The 20395-nt window shown below is 40.1% G+C and overlaps 1 protein-coding gene across 1 annotated transcript; it reads right to left on the bottom strand.

Annotated features, from left to right (window-relative positions):
- Positions 1–859: 859 nt before the first annotated feature.
- Positions 860–2593, bottom strand: crhb (corticotropin releasing hormone b). Its single transcript, XM_069151187.1, has 2 exons — positions 2407–2593; positions 860–1810 (listed from the first exon to the last, which is right to left on the bottom strand). Exon 2 carries the CDS (start codon positions 1788–1790, stop codon positions 1284–1286), a length of 507 nt encoding a protein of 168 aa, XP_069007288.1. The 5' UTR covers positions 1791–1810; positions 2407–2593; the 3' UTR covers positions 860–1283.
- Positions 2594–20395: the final 17802 nt, after the last annotated feature.

The following is a 20395-nucleotide window of genomic DNA, read 5'->3' as shown; positions in this document are numbered from 1 at the left end:
CTGGCGGTCTTCTTTTTTGCTGCCCTGCAATGGTCTCACCTTGCTGTAACTCCACTACTGAGGTAGTCTTCCACTGAGTCCCATCTAATTATTGCGCACCATCTCGCAGGGAGTTGGATCCTTTACAAATGGGCTCAATGCAGCACTAAGCCCCCAAGTTGCTACGTGGGCCAAACAGAATAGGATGACTCACACCCACAGCTCCTGTTTAGTTTACCCTGACACTGTGGGTCAAGGATCAGCATTCACATATACACACATACAGGCCCACAGTGTCTTTCACACTCATTAGCTATCTGTGGTGCCCCTTTGAGCTGTCTGTGGTAGCCTCTTGTTGGTATATAATGAGAATTGCCTCCTGAGAATTTAAGGGTTTGGAGGAAAGGGTTTCTGTGTGGACGTTTACTGTATAGGTGCATTTACAGCATGCTTGTTCACATCTTTTGCAGATTGTTGTTGTTGCAGTGTGTGTGTGTGTGTGTGTGTGAGAGGAGGCATGGTGTTAACCCACGACTTTGTTCCAGAGCAATGCCATGGTTACACCATATACAATTTTTGTATTCAGTTAGAAAAACCTTTCTCTATCAATCAATATCTGTGTAGGCAAGACTCAGGATGCAATGGCCATTTGTGCTCTCTCTAACAAACTGTTTTCCTTTTTTTTTTAACCTCTAAATTTAAGGCTGTATTCAATTTCTTCAAAGTAAGATTCAAAATGCAAATTACAAGAAACATTAGGAAAGTGTATTTTAATCTGTTTAATAATTAACTGGGAATAGTCAGTTTTTTTAATGAGAGTTAGTATTAACTAATGTGTAAGGATATCCACAGAGAAGTGTAAGCATTGCTTTTAATTTTTTATTAAAAAATATAGATATAAGACGTTCTGTTGCACAACAGAAAATGACTGGTTGCACATAAGTTTATTAACAAACATAAATATCATAAATACAGTGATTCATAATCTAAAACAAAATGCCAATTTTGTCAATGCAATTCATGTCTTAACCAAAAGTATTTCATCTCAAATATGAAGAACGGCATAACTCTACAGATTTGACACCAACATTGAAATGGCAAGGTACAATCGGCTCATTATAAGTCAAGCCCGTTTATGCTCCATAGTTTGAGGTTAAAGCTATAAACAATAGAGTGATAAAGCAGCACTATATTGTACAGAGCATGTTTTGTGCTGATGGTAAAAATGCAAAAGAAGAAAAAGAGAAAGAGAGAGAAAGAAAAAGAAAGGGAAGGGATATCTTTGGCGGACAGGAAAGAGGTCTTCATTTCCCGAAGAGCTCCATCATTCTTCTGTTATTTTGCGCTTGCTGCGCCAGCTGTTCCGCCCTGGACATCTCCATCATCTCCCGTAGCAGGTGGAAGGTCAGATCCAGTGATATCGGCGGGTCCTCGGACCTTCTTCCCCTCTCCATCCATTCGTCCCCGCGGTCTCCGAAGCCGCTTATGAGCGCCCTGATGTTCCCAACTTTCCCCTGTAAAAGACGCCGCGTCAGCTGGAGTTGTAACGCTCTGTTGTAGATGGCAGGTGATCCGCCGGGATACATGGACGTTGATGGGAAAGAATTAGAGTCCCCGTTGCCCAGTCGGATGAAATACTCCTCTCCAAGCCGCTCCAGAATGGGACTAGACTGCTGCTGCTGCTGGGAGTTTTGGGTTTGGGGAGCAGGGACGCGTAGGGTACCGCCAGGGCTTTCAATAGCCCGACATTCGTAGCGCGGTAAGAAGGCAACAAGCAGAATCACGGTGGTTCCAAGTAAATTGAGCTTCATGTCAGGATATCAACAGGAATCTGAAAAGAAAAGGAAATTTTTTTTGCGTTATTTAAATGTTTATTTTTCCTCACATTAGTGTGTGAAATGCGCTGCGTAAAATTACATTTACACACGTAAAACAGGCATTGCAATAATGTAACGGGTTGGTAACTATTACTGTTAGTGTCACATTTTATTTGTTGTTGTAAGATAGTTTCTGATTCACATCTACCTCTTATTTATAATGCGATTGAGTCTTGTGAGATTGGTCCGTAATGTGGAATATTTGCGCGCAAAGAAAGCTCCGATTTTTGGCTCAGTGCAGGTGGAAGTTTAATTTAGTTTAATTTAGTTTATTAATGCATTCTCTCGTTATACTTCCCCCTTTACTATATTAAAAAAAAAAAAGATCGGGGCATAAAATACAGTGCTATTACCCAAGACAAAAATCTATTTTGTGATCTGTGAATACATTTCTTTGAACATTTGCTGTAAGCCAAAACGTAAGATTTTATCCATAAAATGTATTTAGAGTTAAGATCCCAAACGTGCCAAAAATGAGAAAATGTAAGATGCCAAAGAAGACATGTAGACAAACTCATAATATAGGAAAAATAAATCAAGCTTTTCATACCTTCAGTCTTTAGAGGAGGTCCAGTACAGCCGTGTAGGTTGCCAGGTAGTTGGCGAGATGCCGCCCTCCTTCACTTCTTTGAAGAAACAAGTATATAGTTACTTAAAGATGCTGAATGGATTTATATAGCCACCCTCACTATAAGTGTCGCGCTCCAAGCTGAGATTGAGTCTGCGCGTTCTTGCATGGGTGTAACGTGAATGGACGCCTCTGACAAAGTGCTTTAGTTTAGATGAGATGAGTCATATGTGAGTGTGCGCGCGCGTGAACGAGCGTCTACCTCTGTGCTTTCAGAATAGGCCTATAGGTGCCACACCTGCCGGCATTTTCACTTGAATGAGTTGGTTGGAAATAATTGCAGAGGTTCTTGGATTCTAAGAATTCTTCTTGGATTCTACTCAGAAGTTAAAGAATAATATTCAGTCAAGTTTTAAATTGTGTTTTTTCTGCCTCAGTCACACCTAATTTTCAGACTTGTGTCCAATTACTGTTTGTGCTTTGCATAACAAAGATTCTTGATTAGATACCGACCTACAGTGACCGTTCTTGACTGCAATTTGGTGCCATAATGCAAAAATATATCGGTACGAAACATACTGGAAATACATAGTTGCAGGTACAACAGGTACATTTTGGTGCAATCTACAGCACTGACTATGGTTCGGCATTTTGCACCACACTAATGCAGTTTAGCTGACATGCATTGTATTTAGTGAATGTGCATTTGCAAACACCTCAGGCTGTGAGAGAGTCATTGTCTCCCAGTGATTCATTGCTGCTGCACATATGTACGTCACTACCTCTGCCCCTCTGTGCCTTGGCCACCTCGCTCCAGAGGGGCCCAATGCCAAGCCATGCTTTCAAGATGGAGATTTTAATCCAATATCAGACAAGCTATTTGAATGTTAAACAGTTTGAAACTTTGTTTGTTTCAGTCTGTTTCACTCTCACTGCAACTATTGTGCAACACCACAAACTAACTACGACTAGTCTACTGTGGATTCACCTGTGGTGAAACATGTTAATGATGAACAAAAGTTACCACTTTCCCAATTTAGCATAAACTCAGCATATTTGATAAATCACCTTTAGAAATTTGCTAAAAACTCTTTTCATTTATCCTTAACAGTAAATCCATTTCACTAAGACATTCAGTTTGGGGAAAAGTTCCAGACATACAGTGCAGCATATACAGAGGTCAAAGTGATTTAGCAGATAGTGTGCACTCAAGTAAAAATAGCTGATGTGAGAAATTTGATTTTGTAAATGCAGTTATAGAGTGCAAGGTGTTTGTTTTCCTCAGAATAAGTACCATCTTCCAAAACGCACATATTATCTGTAGACTTTTTAGTGGATTAGAGTGTAATTTTACAGTCAGTGTGAACCTGTCTCTCCTGTAACCTCTCCACTTTGTCGCTCTTCATGCTCTGTGCTGCTGTAGGCGAGGTGTCAGGTCCCATCATGAGAAACACATGTTGGCTGACACAAATAGAAAACACTGCCAGATGAGAGAGTGACTGCTTGTGGTCAACTCACGTCACCTCATCTTCAAATCACTGTCCCCGAACAGATCACTGGAAGAGAAATCCTCTCCTGTGACGCCACACCGGAAGAGACATGGGGTTACATTATTATCCCTTTGTTTCCTCAATTAGAGCGAGTGTCTCAACAGATTAGATTAGATCAAATTTTGATGATTTGTCCTGGAAAATTGGGATGTTGTCCCTTAATATGACCCTTGATTCTGAACTTTTTGTGCAGGTTGAAAAAACTAAAATTAGAGTAACATTTCTATTACAGACACTGTAAACTGCTTATGAGAAAATATTTCACCAAATCACAAACCAATGGACAAATTCCCAACGGTAGCAGATTCATTGATCATATGTCTTTCCAATTGTGATCTGTTACAAGGAGAGGACAAGTGCTTCTTACTGAGCTGTCCCTTCCTTAATAATCACAAGCTTTCTGCAGTGGATTGAGCCGTGTTTATACTACTGGTGTTCTGCTTGACTGTGGCAAACACAGTTTTAATTATTAAAAGTCACTCTTGCTGTTTAAGAGAGTTTGATCGCCGGGACTGCAGAGCTCAGGGCTCCACACTTAGACCACCACCTGACCTCGGTCCTGTAGCTCAGGTGTCCTTCTGGTTTATAGTCCAGTGATATAACCTGTTATAAAAACACCTCTAATAGAAGTGAGAGCCTGCCCTTTCATTTTACAAAAAAAAAAAAGACATGGAAAATTTTACAGAAATGCCCTTTTCTTGTTTTACAGTTGACCACAAAACCACACAGAACTCTCACACAATCCGCCTACTAGTTGTGTGGGTAATTCATTTAAATGTTTGATCCCTTCAGTCAAGTGTGTTTGAGCTATACAGATTAATTAATTATGCAAAAAGCAATCTGATGATCAGTTAACTTAAATAATTCCTCAGTGCACCTCAGCTACTTTTAAAAAAGAGCTGTTTTGATGCATGTTTCAGCATGTGAAATATAAAAGTCTGAAGATCTTGAAATGATCACCTTTTGAATAATTAAATGAGGCAGCTGGCTTTCTTGGGCTTCTCCAATGGTTTGCATGCAACTTAACTGTCCATAGCCCATGTGAGAACGTGTGAAGCAAACCCATCCATAATGCAGCAAAACCCCACAGCGCCGTCCTGTCTATACCAATCTAGCGTCAATGGGAAATAATGCATGTGAAGACAATATTTGATGATTCTTATAATACAGCCTATGACTTGCATTGTATTTTTAAACATGGGAAACATTGTTATTCATTGGTATAGGTAAAATACTTATTGGTCCCTGCTTCTTCTTGTACTTAGGTTAAGCGAAAAAAAAAAAAATGAAGGGGCACAATAGGGTATTTATTGCAAGTATTTTTGTAAATACTGGGTAGCTACAGAATACAGTACGGGGAAATAAAACAGAAAAGAAGTATAAAGGGGAGAACAGTCAATTTTCTTCTCATTTAATTAAAGAGTAAATTTTGAACTAAAAGCTCCATTATAAAATGTTACCCAATATTAATTCTCCTGTTTTCTATTAGTAAAATTTGAACTGGAAAAATTCACGATTCTGAACAAAAGGAAACAAGACATCCTCTTTATTTTTAAGGTAATTATATGAATTAGATAGAAGATACTTTCAATGCTTTTTTTAATCAAATGGAAACACCAAAAACTAGTTGCACGACATCTCTGCCCTGTCTGTGACACTCCGCCTGTTTGTTCCCATAAGGGCAAAAAACCTTTTAAAATGGGTCACAGACACATAGTTTCATTTTTATAGATGGCTCAATAATTCTCTAGAACAGCTGGGCACTGTAGTTTTCAGCGGAGGTAACTCAAACTGGGGTAAATGTCGCATTTGTCCAGGATATGTTACCGTTTACAACACCAGGATGGTGTAAATGTGGATCTTAAAGGGGGGGGGGGCATCCTTTAATGTGCAACAGTGGAGCTTTATGTGCTTCTAATTTTTCATCAACTTCAGGACACCTACGGCCCAGAGGAATAATATATATCACAAGTAAACACAGGTAATACTTGTTGATTTATTGTTGGTTTTGAACCTTTCATGGGATTAATAAGAAAAGAGGGAAATATGGAATATCCTCTGCTTTATCTTCTAAAAAGATCTTAAATTCTTAATTGAGAAAGGACGATAGATGTTTTAAGTTCCGGGCTACATGACGAGTCCTCATATGGATTCATAGCTCAAAATCACGTATCCTTAAATGTTGAAAATGTTTTTTGTTGGACTTTGATTTGAAAAGTAATTCCCCTTCATCTCATTCGTCATTGATGCAGGATGTCTGTATCAGTAGTCAAACTGAAATGTTCCTTGATCATATAGATTGCACCTTGTAATAAAGTGTATTGAAGATCTTGGGTGTGCTGTAGAAGTAAGTCATTTTTATCCTTTATTATTTAATGTCCATAAGATTAGATTTATGAGAGGTTCTCTGAGTTTCAGGAAATACTAAATGTTCTGCCTCGTGTATCATCTCATGTCATTAAGCCAAATTTTATTTCAGTGATACGTGACATACAGGAATACTGCTTTACTCAAAGGCAGACAATGATGCAGCCAACGTCCGCTTTTAGACCGTGGTAAAAAATTGTTGTCTCAAGGGAAATCTAGGCCAGAGCTATTCTACCAAAATTGTAACCCAATTTTCTTTGCTCTTTAAAGATAGTTTGACCAAAATTGTCTCTTATAGATGCCCCTTAATCTGGACATATAATGCTGATACTGTCTTCCCCATGTACCCTCGTGGCCAAGATGTGAATAACTTATATTTCAGTAATTCTGTCAAATCGTTATGCAGCCGTAAAGCGTGATCAGTGGCAGGAGATCAGAAAAACTTCATGCCTCCGTTCAGAATGATTGACAAACATCATATGGACACTGACAGTCATCACACAGGTCAAATTGACGGAAGACAGCCAGAGAAAAGAAAACCTTTCAAACAGATTTCTTCATTCTAAACTTGTCTTGTCTCTCAGCGTCAACGACCTTAAAAATGTCTTCTTCCTTTCAACGCAGCAACCCTCATTCCATGTAACAATCACACGCATAAAGGCTGAAGTGATTGAACGGGTTTCCTCCTGTCTTTGTGGATGTCTGTCACATTGGTCCGCTTACAGCGATCAGTGGTGAACTTGAATATGTTTATGTAAGGGCCCTTTTTTTTATCTGGGTTAGGATCCGCAACAAGTTCATCAGACCAAGGAAGTTGCCGATATGCAGATTAAGATGGTTCAGCCGGCTATTATGTAATACATTTTCCTCTTAATATTTTAACGTGTATGGCAAAGAACTTCCCAGTAGAATGCTTTGAAGACACAGTTTTGGAAAATGTGAGATGTATTTATCGTCAAGCAGAGGGCTAACGGGAGAAAACTGTCAGTGGAGTGGAGGCAGTGTTGTCTTCTTTTCTTTTCTTCAACCAAACCTGCTTAATCTTATTTTTTTTTTCTGAGACTAAAGTCATTGCAGTAAGTTACAGTTCAACATGAGGATAGCCAAGACTGCGTCATAACAGAAATGCACATCTATCACCACACAACAGTGACCAGTGCAGTCAACACATTGCAAAATGCACATCTGACATCGTTCGTGTGAAGAATTAACTTGTTGGCCGTTGTCAATAAGAGATCAGAGATGTGCTTTTGTCACTCAGTGCTCACAGCTTCATCGAATCAACTGCAAGTTGCCAGTTTCCAAGAAAGCCTGGTGTGCTCAGTGTGTGTGTGTACAAACTTGGGGTCCTGCCGCCTCTCCAGGCCGTGCATCAATCGCCCCCTCGAGTCCTGTCAGATGATCATTTGCCCCATAGCACATATAATGGATGTCCTCCACCACATTAGACAGGATGCAAGCCAGTGAAGATGCAGTGAAATCAGATGTGTTTGAGCAGGGCGAAATGCAATGTTGTTTTTCAGAAAGTGCATTTAAAATAGTTGAATGAGGACAACGATGAACGTAGCACTGAGCTGTGCTGGACATCGAGAAGGAGCAGCAAATTCGGTCAAAAAGTAGTTTGAGAGTCCTTGTGCAGAAAGAGTTTTGGTTCTCATCATATCAGAAAGATAATTAGGAGAGTGTCTGTCCAACAAAGACTGGATGTATCTGACCTCATTATCTGTGCTTTTACCCCTGAGTTAATAGAGTGACTCATTCTTTGTTTGCTTTTTTTCTGTTTTACTGCTAAGATCAGAAGATGGCTGTGAGTTTTCTCCTCTGTAATTATTTGAGCCAGTGTCAGTGTTCCCTCCTTGGTTTCTCTCTGGTCCTTAGTGAGGAGCTAACAGGCACTGATCATTGCACCGTGGGCAGAAGGCCAATATTAAAAAACGAGACAATCACAGCAGACAGCAGCGCTCAGGAAAAATCTGAGAACAGTTAAAGGAAAGAGATTCATCCTATTTTTGCAGAAAACTCAGCAAAACACAATTTCCAAGAACAACTAGAACAAAACTGAGCTTTTCAAGATAATAGTTAAAAAATGGCAAACAATTATGAGACTATTTAAAAGGTCCCTGTTGTGTTTGGCTTTTGTTACTGTACAATGAAAAATATGTTTTTAATAAATATATTGTAGCACTGAGAGCATTAACTGTGTCAGAGAATCTTTGAGTGAACCTTGTTCTTTGTGATTAATTCGATTGAGTGGCTGTAATTTAAAAGCTTCCAGAGCTCAGCATCAATCTGCTGAACTAGTCAAATAAAACTAATGTAATAAATCAATCTGCAGAGATACGCACATTAATCTGAAGCGCTGTTCTCTGTCAGAAACCTTTCAACATCAGGCTTAACCCTGCAGAGAAAGGGAGGGGGTGAATGTACAGTCGGGGTCCTCACGATTAGAGATAGCGGAAACACATAAGTTGGCGACTGAGAGGAGGAAGATGCAGGTACAGTGGGCCAGCCAGCTGGTCTTGTCTGGTAAATTCATCAGTATGAGTGATTGGATGACACAAGAGTGACATTGTTTCTTGCGATGAGTAACGCAGAGGCAGCCGTGAGACAGAGGAGAGGTGCCAGGAACTGCACTGACCTTCACTGTCCCCCTCTTTATCCAGTGATGATGGGAGGTTATCCAAACATTTAGCAATACAGAGGAGCTGATGTACTGTAACTGTCCCTGGTGCTATTAATGAAAGAAAACACACTCTGATGCAGTAAGCACATAGAAATAAGTACGTCATTATGGATACTAAGCAAGATCACAACTGAAGCTAAGCGTGTTTTAATCAATGATCTCCAAAAATGTGCCTTTCCACAATCAGAAGCCTTGGGAAATTACAGATAAGCCCTGCACAAGATACCACTATTATCACTGAAGAAGTTAAAAAAAGATCTGACAATGTATTTTAAAATATTCACTATTTAAACTATATAACTACAGGCTACATGCTGCTTTTAAATGGAACTGATGAGCTCAGGGTTACAGCTCAGCAACATGGATGCCAAAAAAAAAATCCTTTTGTCCGAGTCTTGAAGCTACAGAGACTAATAGTAATACAAGGAAATGCAAAGGAGTAATGATGAAGGGAAAAGATTAGGTTGCTGAGAACATCAACACATTTCTCAGTCGTATTATCAAATTAATAAACTCTATATGACTAAAATTGCATTATATTAACTTACCATCGAAGAAATAATGAACTTTCATGGCCTCCGCCATTTCTGAAAACTTCAACAAACACGTTACATCTGGTGAACTCGGGGCTTAAAGAAAGCTCCGAGGTCCACAGCACCACAAGCAGGGGACACAAACACCACCCCATTGGAAGGCAGCCATAATATATCGAACAGTTTTGGTAAGAAAACTTTGATATTTTGGGAAATTGCAAAGTTTGACAGACATTAAAAACCAGACATAAAAAAAACAGTCGCCAGGAAACCAGTGGAGACTCGTGCCGGATCCATTGTTCCCACCCAAGAAATATCCAGCTCATAACCCTCTTGCAAATTTAGGTAAATTGTACAGATAAAATGTTTTTTCAAACATTACCAAAACTTTAGAGATGATGGTAAGCAAATTTTGTTACTCATGAACAGGCTAGCTGTTTCCCCCTTCTTCCAGTCTCTGTGCTGAGCTAAACTAGCCGGCTGCCGGCAGTGGCTTCATATTTACTACTGCAGATAGTGGTATTGAGTTTTCATCTACCTCTACTTTTCACCTACCAAAGCGTATTTTCTAAATGATTGTTTTAAACTTGATTATTAAATAATTGTGACCAAGATATGCACTGTGCTAATAAGTGCTCTTCGGTGAATGAAGTATCTCATGGCAACCAGCTTTCTAAATAATCTCACTCATATCTGGCATATCTATATAAAAATGTATGTGCATTTTTTGTTACTTATTGGCCGTCATATCTCTGTGATAGGTTAAAATCCACTGCTAATGTCAGCGATGCCAAGACAGTATATCAGGTGGGTTATAAGCTGACAGCACCAACACTGCACACACACTTGAGAAATGAAACGTTTGACTTCAGCAAACAAAATGTTGCTTACTTTCACTTTCCAGAAGTGAAAATCACATCATGTTAAAGGAGACAACATTTAAAATCCCTTTTGCTGAAGATATATTGTCCCAAAGCTGAAAAGAGGAGTTGTTCTTCGCACACTTTTACAGGAAAGCAGCAATATGTAAGATATCTGTCTAATGGCCGTAGCCTCTCCTGGCTGTCCGAACTTTAGACCAGGAAGTGAAAATTATTTCCCTCCCAGTTCTACGAATTCAGGTTTATTTACAGCAGCCTGTATTGCTAAAGGGTAAAAAAAAAAAAAAAAAAAACTTTCTGTTTATGTGCTTTTAAATTGCAGCTGCCAGGCTCTTGTTATGCAGCCAAGCATACTGACCTTGTGAAAAACTTTGCATCCTGGTATGTTTTAGTGCTGCTGTGTCTGAGCCCAGAGGATACGCTTGGTGTTCACACAGCCGCCGCCTGCCTGAGCTCGTCATGTTCTTCTCTCTATTTACGGCCTTGAGTTTATCCACCGTCTCTGCTTCGGCTGCTTTGGCAGACCTGAGGATGTCCTGCTGATGATACATTGAGACTACAATTGGGGGCCTATTGCTGAAGCCTTGTTGTGTTTTCCTTTGTCCAAGTGCTGCATCTTATTGCTCATCTGCCTCTCTGAGAGTCTATTTTTACCACTACAGATCCTACTTTTGGCTCGTCTTAGCATCGTTATATACTTTTGAGTCCTCTGTGAGAATTAAATAACCTCTATCTGTAGATTTAACAGTTTGCTTGCTAACACTGACCTCTAGATGTAGTCTAAGCCGCTTACCACATCCTGCCTCAACCACTAAATCTGCTCTTTGTTGTAAGATTCACATTATGCCATCGTCCTAATCTTAAGAAAAGCCTCTCCTGTATCCTCAAAATTGTATCTTTGCCATGATGTGTGTGTGTGTTTGACAGTTCACCTTAACAGTCATTCTCTTCGTGAATCTCTGCTGATCAGCTCAGACCAGAGGTACCCAAACTTTTAAGTCCATGTACCAAACTAAATCTCCCATTTACCACTTCCTACTGCAGAAACCCAAAAATGTTTTCATAAAATGAAAATCACTTATCTAACCATGCAATCGTCCCAGAAAGGCTCAATAACAATATAAGACCACTGTTTCAAAATCAAAGGATATACTTACATCTCTCGCTAGAAGCGACGCCACTGCCGAGTCGGACTGCTCTGGAAAGGTTCGTCTGGCCTGTCAGGTCCAACATTTATCCAAGATTTTTTTCTGTTTCTTGTTTTTTTTGGGAGACCTTGTTGACATTTTAAAATATTACTTGTTCCACTTGCTTAAATCAAGGAGTCAGAATCCAAACTGTGCCATGCTAATGTTAGCATTATACTAAGTCAGACATGAAGTGACGTCACCCTATGTGACTGAGCACAGGCAAATTGACAAAACATTTAAACAGTTAACTAATTTTTACATCACTGTAACGTGATGTGTTTATTTAATGACTATTAACTATAAAAACATGAAAGTAAATAAAAAAAAGTTTTGGATCTGGCCGGGTGGAGGCTCGCATACCACCACACTTTGGGAAACAGTAGCTTAGACAAACAGCAGCATGATCAGTAATACTATGGTAGGCTTTAGATGTGACTTTTATTGTATCTCCACTTTTCATTGTCATTCATTCTGTGATGTAGCATAGACAAAATAAAATAGTTTAAATAGTTTTTAAACCTCCATGCAAATTAAAAGTTCCTCTCACTACACAATTACTTTTACCTCCGTGCCAACCTACAACAAACTCTTCATTTGGTTACTCAGTACGAAGTAGAGATGACTGTCATTTGGCTGATAGAGACATTGTATGCCACAGTAGGTTCCCTAAAATAAAAAATATGTCATATTGAGTAAAGGTGAGGTTTGTCCTGGTTGCCTTATCCCTGTTGAGACAGAAATTTAGATTGCCTTTTATGATTCCTTGTAATTAAATTAGAGAGCCTTTAAAAACTCACAAAGTGCTCTGTGATGGGAGAAGGTTGTGATTGCTTTGGCTTTTTTTTTTTTTTCTTCTTCTGCAACAGTGTTCTGCAAAAAGAAGAAATTAATTTAATCTCAGGTCATTATATTTGAGTACCTGTATTAATTGTTGTTTCCACTTTTACATTATAATCTGTAATTCTTGTTTAATTCAGTTATTTTTAAACATATTATCTCAATGCAAAAAAAACCCGTTTTACTGCCACTTAAATTCGATAGGATGCGGTGAACAAATATTCTTTGATCACAGCTCGCAGGTTACACTCCAAGAAGTTTCAATTTGATTATTGAATTGCTCTGTGACCGATGTTTGCGAGCTGTGTTTTCTAATTAGAGTGTGTGTTTTTTTCCTCCTCTCAATCCCTACTGATGTTCTCAGCTCACTGGGCTGTGCATACAACTCCCACACAGCCGATTGTCAACTCAGGTGGGCTTCCCCAAGCTCCTTGACCCCTGTCAGCATTGAGTTAGTAACTTATGTAAACATTAATTAGATGAGGGATTTGGATATCGGCACAACACAAATCTTTTGCCCAGCACTGAGCTCGAAGCCATCGCTATCCAGGATGCTCACGTTTGTTGTTTTGTATCCGATTACACGTGTATGTACACATGTATATCTACCATCAATGCATACTTCACACCAATAAACCAACAGCAGAAGACTAAATATATGCAGCCATCTGCCTGATTGAGTTGTGTGATATATTCCTTTGCCTCGGGTGGACATAGTTTAGTTTAACTTGGGTTGGCAGTGACTTTCAAACAGGGCAGAAGAAACAGGAGCCTAACTAACCACAAGTAGGTTGTACACTGCCTGAGGTGATTCACACAATTGCAGTGAAGCTGCTGCTTTGTTGCGCTCCTAAACCCTCCGTGTAACAACAAGTAAAGAATCATAAAATTGATCTGGCAACTGTTGTCTGTTATAAATCATCTGTGACACTGAATCATCTTATTTTATTTGAGAGTGTACATATGGCGTTAAGGCCCTGAGGCTGTCACTCTGCTTTACTCTCTATTGACTCACCAGGCAACGAGCAAAAGAAACCAAAGTGTAAATTATCCACAAATCTCTGCTCTGGAGATAAAAAAAAAAAAAAAAAAAAAAAAACTCAAAATAAACCCAAGAAATAGCACAGCTGTTGCGATGCTTGGTTTCACTTTGAGGGAGGAGGCAGAACAAGAGTGAAAAAGTTATGTGGTCTCATGACAGACCGTAAGATTATTGCAGAGTCTGCATATAATGGGAAAGAAAGACCCAGAAGAATTGCTGACTTCTACCTTTTTGATCACACCTCATTTCAATCACTTCCTTCACTTCCTGGTGAATCCAGAGGAGCAGGGTTCAAAACCACACGTCTTACCTCTGAGCCTGAGCAGGAGTGGACAAAATACCTGAAACACCAAATACTATCAAGTACCTAAGAGGTAGCAGCCTCACACTTTGCTTTGAAGATAGATACGAGCCTTCTTTAGATGCCGCCACAGTCTGAAACTGTGTTTATTGGATAGAAAAAGAAAAAAAAAAAATCCCTTTTTGTGGTACGAAGGAGGTGGAAATCTGCTTTGCACGCTGAGATCCAAAACTCACCATAAAGGTTCATTGATGTTCAGATCTTTTCATTGCTCAGGGGCGCCGATTTTGAGCTTCTTACGCCAGGTTTCTCTTCTTTGTGCACACGCATTAGATAACACTGGCTTCTGAAAGGCAGCCCTGCCATACATTCAAGCTTTGTATGTTGAAGGTCACAACCTACAGGCTACTTAGAATTGAGTGATGGAGTGCTGCTTCAATTTAGCGGTCTTATTGGAGGTTGCACGTTGGAGGCCCTTACAGTGTCCATTTATTACCGGCACTGATGCACTTTGTCCACTTTGGGAACCTGGTGCTGGTTTCTGGAAGTCTGGTTGTTGACTCATGACATAAATAACTATAAAGTCTAAAATTTTAAAATGATGATGATTAAACTTTAAGATCAAATGTGATTTCAGAAACCAAGGCTGTTTGAGTATTCCAAACCTGAGACGCCTTGAGAAAATTGTTTCACTTACTCAAACTCGAGGGCACGGGTGGGGGGGAATAGCAGAGATTACATTTACATATCAAAGTGAGTATACTGAGGCTTGAGGGTCCCTGCATAGATGTATGTGATCCATATTATTTATAGCTCAGGAACGTCCACTGGGATTGTAATGCTGTTCGGCGTCTGTCATGCTACAACAGAGGACAGTTGGGTGAATGTAGCTTGCAATTAGTGACTGTAACATCATGTCAAGCCAAAGGGTTGCATGATGCGTGATCAACATTTAATCACGGCATTGATCTGGCAACTTTTCAGAGAACAAAGCAAACCGGCTGACAGGAGTCACTTTGAGGGACACAGTCATGAAAACAGGAGAAAGACCTTATATTTCTGTCACTGGTTCACTGCTCCGACGTGAATCTGATCATACAGGGATGTTTAGCATGCCACCAACACACAGTTACTCTGTTAGCAATAAGTGACAGTGGCCCTGAGGATGAGCAAGGTGACTTCTGCCCTTTTGCTAATGAGCACCTCTCCTCAGGCTCATTTAACAACATTGACTGATCCATGAGTTATTCCTGTTGAATGCCGCAGGAAAACAGTCACTATTCCCCGGTGGATTTTTTTGGGGGGGGAATATCAGCCTATTCACGTGGCAATGCTCTGCGCTGTCGTACAAAAGAGTTAATGTAAATAGTGCACGGGCATCCCCCTCATGCAGCTGCAGATGAGCATCAAGTGCGTAGAGGCAGAAATGGAGAAATGGGAAAGCTCCATAGAAACTACTGAAATAAATTTGACAGCTTGTAAAAATGACGTAACAGAAAAAGTCAGAAAACAATTCAAGCTCATCTCTAAACTTGCACTTTGTGTCACTGAGTTGGAATCATAATTTTTCACCCACTCAACAACCTCCAGTCGCATTCACAAATGATTACGATTTTTGGAAGTTCAAGAGATGGATATAATGTCTCTACAAATCCTTCTTGAAATATCAGTGGTGCATGACTCGCAGCCCACAAGGGAGACAAACACACTTCCAATGCGTCTTCGCTGCATCTTTGAAAAGGCCAATTTGTCACTTGTCAGAGCGCATATTTTATTTGAAACATTTTTTTTTTCTGTTTTACTCTTTTTTTTCCCCCTTATGTTCTTCACGGCTCATCGCCATCAAATCAGTTGGTGACAATTTAAATTGCACTTAGTGACTAAAAAGCCCTCTTGTCTCTCCTAAAGCATGTGAAGGGTATGTTATCAGGGCTGATTGCTCTCTTTTTAAAAGCCACATTTTCACACTCAATGAGTGGTCATTAAACTACACTATATGTCTATACATGAAAATTATGACTGTTTTAGTGCATATGTCTTTTATAAGCATGTTTTGTTTTACCAAAATAATGTCTGATTGACCAAATTCTACATCCTTCCTGCACTGAACAAGTCCCAAGAGGAATTAATGGCTTTCTGCATTCATTAAGCTCAGTATCAGTCTAATTATGCGCCACTGTGCACCTTATGGGCTAATTAACGAGAGATCGATAAGGGCCCTGGATGCCCCTCACGTAGGGGCCCAGCGATCAGCCTCCTCATTATTGGAGCTGCACCGGAGCTTCAAAGAGGATTTCTCAGGCTCTACCCGAGGGGCTGGATGACACATTAGGCTGCTGGTTTGGCAAAAGTTGGTGTTTCTGCTCCTCTCTCTGTCAGTGTGTGTTGGGGAGAAGCTGATTATAAACATGTGAAAAATACCACAGGCTGCAGAAGAAGATGACAAGTTATTTAAAGGGCTCCACAAGTCATGACGCCCAGTAGAGATTTAACATGATTATGAGGTGAAAGACTGAAAGGACCTGTGACAGCACAAATTTAACCTTAATGCATTCACACCGCATATATAGTGTAACTGTCTGGTTACTGGCTGCTGAATTTAAAGGAACACTTCAACCACTATTTTAGGGACTCGGCTTATATGCATTCTTGGGGAGATTTTGAGTAAAAGATTGAGACCACCATGTCTCTGATCTTTTCATTGGGCGTTCAGCAGACAAGTCTGTTTTACTCTACAAATGTAAATCCACATGCCATCCATTCCCCAAGCAGATTATGGCCACTAAAAGATCATTGTGGATAAATAAAAATATATCAAAAAAGGTAAATTTCCATTAAATGAATGAAATAAGAAAATAACAACTAAATAGAAAAGTGTAAAATAGGACAGATAACAGGTTAAGATATTGTTATGGAGAAGCATGTAGAGTGATCTATCGCTCTCCAACATGTTCTACTTAAACAGCATTGTCAGTCTTCAGTATGATAGTAAAGCTATTGATAAATGGACCACAAGTCTTGTGAAATGTTTTAATGGATCTTTTCATTGATAATCTTATTTTTTCTGGCTTTATGCATTCTAAGATTTCCTGCTCTCAGGGTATTAAATAAAATGAAAAGCTGTAGGAGGCCTATGAGACTTCAGAGTAGACTGAACTGAAGGCTAGGGTTAGGGTTGTCTATATTGAGCCAATTTAGCTGCAGGCCTGTCCAGACCATATGCAAACGGTTAGATCGAGATTGCTGACATCTGCTACTAGGGGAGCTTCTATCTGTCACTCCAGCGGTGATTTGAGGTGCCATCTTCCATGAGCCTTTAAGGGACACAGTGTGGGTGTTTAGAGAGTGAGTTATCAACATCAATATCATGATCTGTGTTTGATCGATGTCAAAGGTAAGAAATTGGCCTGTTTGGGATTCAGGAGAATGTTTGTGGAAAAAGGGGGAACTGCTTTTATACAAAGTGCCTGATTTAAGAGAAGCAGAAGAGATGACAATCAGGCAGTTAAAATTTATGTTTTGGAAATATATAAAAGGAGATCATCTGCATAGAGGGAGAGCTTCTGGACTGGACGGTTCCATGTGATCCTCTCAAGGTTATGCTATACAAAGCCAGATGGATAACACCATGTCCACAGAGAAGGTGGTAGTGATAGCTACAGTTTAGCAGAGTAGCTCTGGTGCTCCACCTTAGTCTACACAGGATACATTAAGGCGCAGTCTAGAGCAAAAGGTCATCAGAGTTTTGACAGTGACTACTTTGTGCACAGAATGTAGGAAAATACACTTGAAGCATGAAAAATTTACTTGGCTCACATTTATAGGAGTGTTAACATCTGTGAAGACAGCTCGGCATATCGGTTCTGTCAGATGTGCGGAGGCTGACGCTGCTGAAACACTTTCTGTGTAGACAGGTCTTAAAGGCTTTATAAGTTGAACAGCAGTGGAGAAAAAGTCATTCCTGGCCTGTCCTGAGCTCAAGAAGAAAAGGCAAATATGGAAGCACACAGTAGGTGAATTCAATACATTTACTTTCATAAAATTTTCAAAATGAAATTTTAAAACAAGGCAAATTTACCTAAAATGAAACATAGATAGCCCACTGTGTCTATCAAAGGCCTCTTCCTCACTGAATGAGTTATTTGGGGAGAATTAGGAGATAGGAGGAACAAAGAAATGCAGCTGATTACGGAAAAAAATCAACCTAGTGTAAAGCCTTGGCCTTTTGAAACAACAGGGTATAATACCTGCAATACATTGACAGACCACAACACCGTAGAGAGTCATTGTTATTGTTTTGTGTTAAAAACGGTTTCATTTAGAAAAAGAAAACCTCCTGGTTGGGGTTGGGCACAAAAACTGCTTGGTTAGGCAAAATCTCCCCCAATAAATCCACGTCCCTCTCTCGCAAACTTGAACGCTTGTCTCTCGAGTGAAAATCAAATTTTTTTTTGTCCAACCAACAACCAAACGACATCTGTCACATGACATTCATCACATGAACTGTGTGATATGACATGCCTCTTATTATGCGGAGGCAAAGCCAAGCGACACATTGACACAATACCCTCTAGTGGACTGGTAGGTGTATTACACGTTTTGGAGTAATGCTGGCCTGTTGGAGGCAGACAGCTGCTTAAAATCATTTGAACTCTGACCGAATGGAGATGATGATGATGGGAACTGCAAAATGGTGCTGCGTCTACACTCTAAATCCAGACTGATTATTAATGCAGGCAACAAAGAAAAAAGCACCAGCTGTTGATAAAGCAGAAGAAAAGCTTTGTTAATCCACTTCTAATCATTCACACTTTGTTTTGGCAAAGTTGTGGGGCAACTTGGAGGCTTTGGCTCAACAGGGAACAGGGTGTAACCGATGATGTCACTGTGATAAGCCCCCACAGTGCTGCTGAATACCAAACTGAGGGACGACCTCTGTAAGTTGCCATGACACCAGGCACTACCTAGCTCCGTCTGCTTCCAGTATCCAGCTTGGAGCCACTCCAGCACATACACACTCGCACAAACACATACGTAATGCACTCGCTTGCATGATCATACACACACACACACACACACACACACACACACACACACACACACACACACACACACACACACACAGTAGTAATGTGGAATGATATCTCAAGGACTCTCCCCTCCATGCCATGCTGGGTCCAGGAAGCAGGCCAGGTTTTGGGGAGCTGAACTGTTTCACTTGTGTCAACTGGATGAAGAGGGGATGCACTTCCGTTAGACCAGAGCTGTTTTTTTCTGCACACCTGCAAACAGGATACCTGGTGTGTCCTGGCTATCAGACAGCTGGGTAACACAGGTTTATCTTTTGTGCTCTTTTGTCATCTTTTAAATGAAGAGATGCAGCAAAATAACTGTTAAATGTAAGTCTTGTTGATGCCCCCCTTCTCCCTGCAAAAAGAAGAAAAAAACTAAAACAGATGATGGCGTTTATCTTCTTCCTCCTCAGAGTGTGAGTTACCACGCGGTAGTTTGGGAGCAGCAGGTAGCTATGAGGCATTGCTCTTTGCCAAATGGTGTTTCCGTCCCAACCCCGGCAGATCAATAAAAGCTCTGACCTCAACTGTCAGCCAACTAAACTCTGTTCGCAAGGGGACGCTTATTTCCCTCGCACTGTGGATACAGGAAGTACAGGATGTAATCTACAAAAGTGCCTAAACCTATCAGCCAGGTCATGTGGATTTTACATTTTTTTGGGGGGTTGTGAATGAGCAGCCTAGGGTTAACTTGGACAGACAGAGCCTTTTTATTGATTCCTGCCTGAGAAATCATGTCACATGAAGCTGTTGTTTACCTTGATGTTTACCACATTGGTGGATCTATAGTTTCAGTTTGTGCTGAGGGAATACTTTTGAGCCTCCTATGGGCCTCTGTGGTGCATGTGAAATCAAAAATGTATCCTCTGTAAGCTCAGTCACCTCTTTTTCTTCCCTGTAGAAAAGCAAACATCACCTTGTAAAACATACAAAAATACATCATGTTCTTTAATGAGAACAGACAAAAAGATATTCCTTTAAATCCTGAGAAAATGATAAAATAAAAATACAAACAAATCCTTCTCTATCCTCCAGCCAAGTAGGTCAAAGAATTTTATGTAATAATACAATGACTATAAATACACAAGCAAGCTGTCAGCAGCTAATCATATCTGATTTTATGCCCGCATGGTGCTGACGAGATTATTTTGCTCACTTATATCTGAGCTTGCAGCACTCTCACCTCTTCTTTGACGCTAACAGGTCAACTTTTGGAAGGAGAAGGAAGTTTCAAGCTTCGGGCCAATTTGTGCATGAATGAATGACGTCCTTTCTTTTCCCCTGTGAATCATGAATCACAGTGCCCACCAGTCAATAGGTACCACTCAGCTCTTTGAATAACCAACATTTCCTCTGAGAAGAAAAGTACAAAAGCAATACGGTTGTGACACATAAAAAACTGGAGCTTTTGAAGGAATCAGACAAATGTGACATTGTTGCTGCACAGGCATATGCACTCTATAAATATTGCTACAACATGCAGCCAACATGCGGTCTCTGTGGCCCTTTGAATAA

This window comes from Embiotoca jacksoni, unplaced genomic scaffold (genome assembly GCF_022577435.1).
Source record: "Embiotoca jacksoni isolate LCO1_2020_lvr unplaced genomic scaffold, fEmbJac1.0.p SCAF_17, whole genome shotgun sequence".
Classification (NCBI taxonomy): Eukaryota; Metazoa; Chordata; class Actinopteri; family Embiotocidae; genus Embiotoca; species Embiotoca jacksoni.
This window is presented reverse-complemented; position numbering and strand designations above follow the sequence as displayed.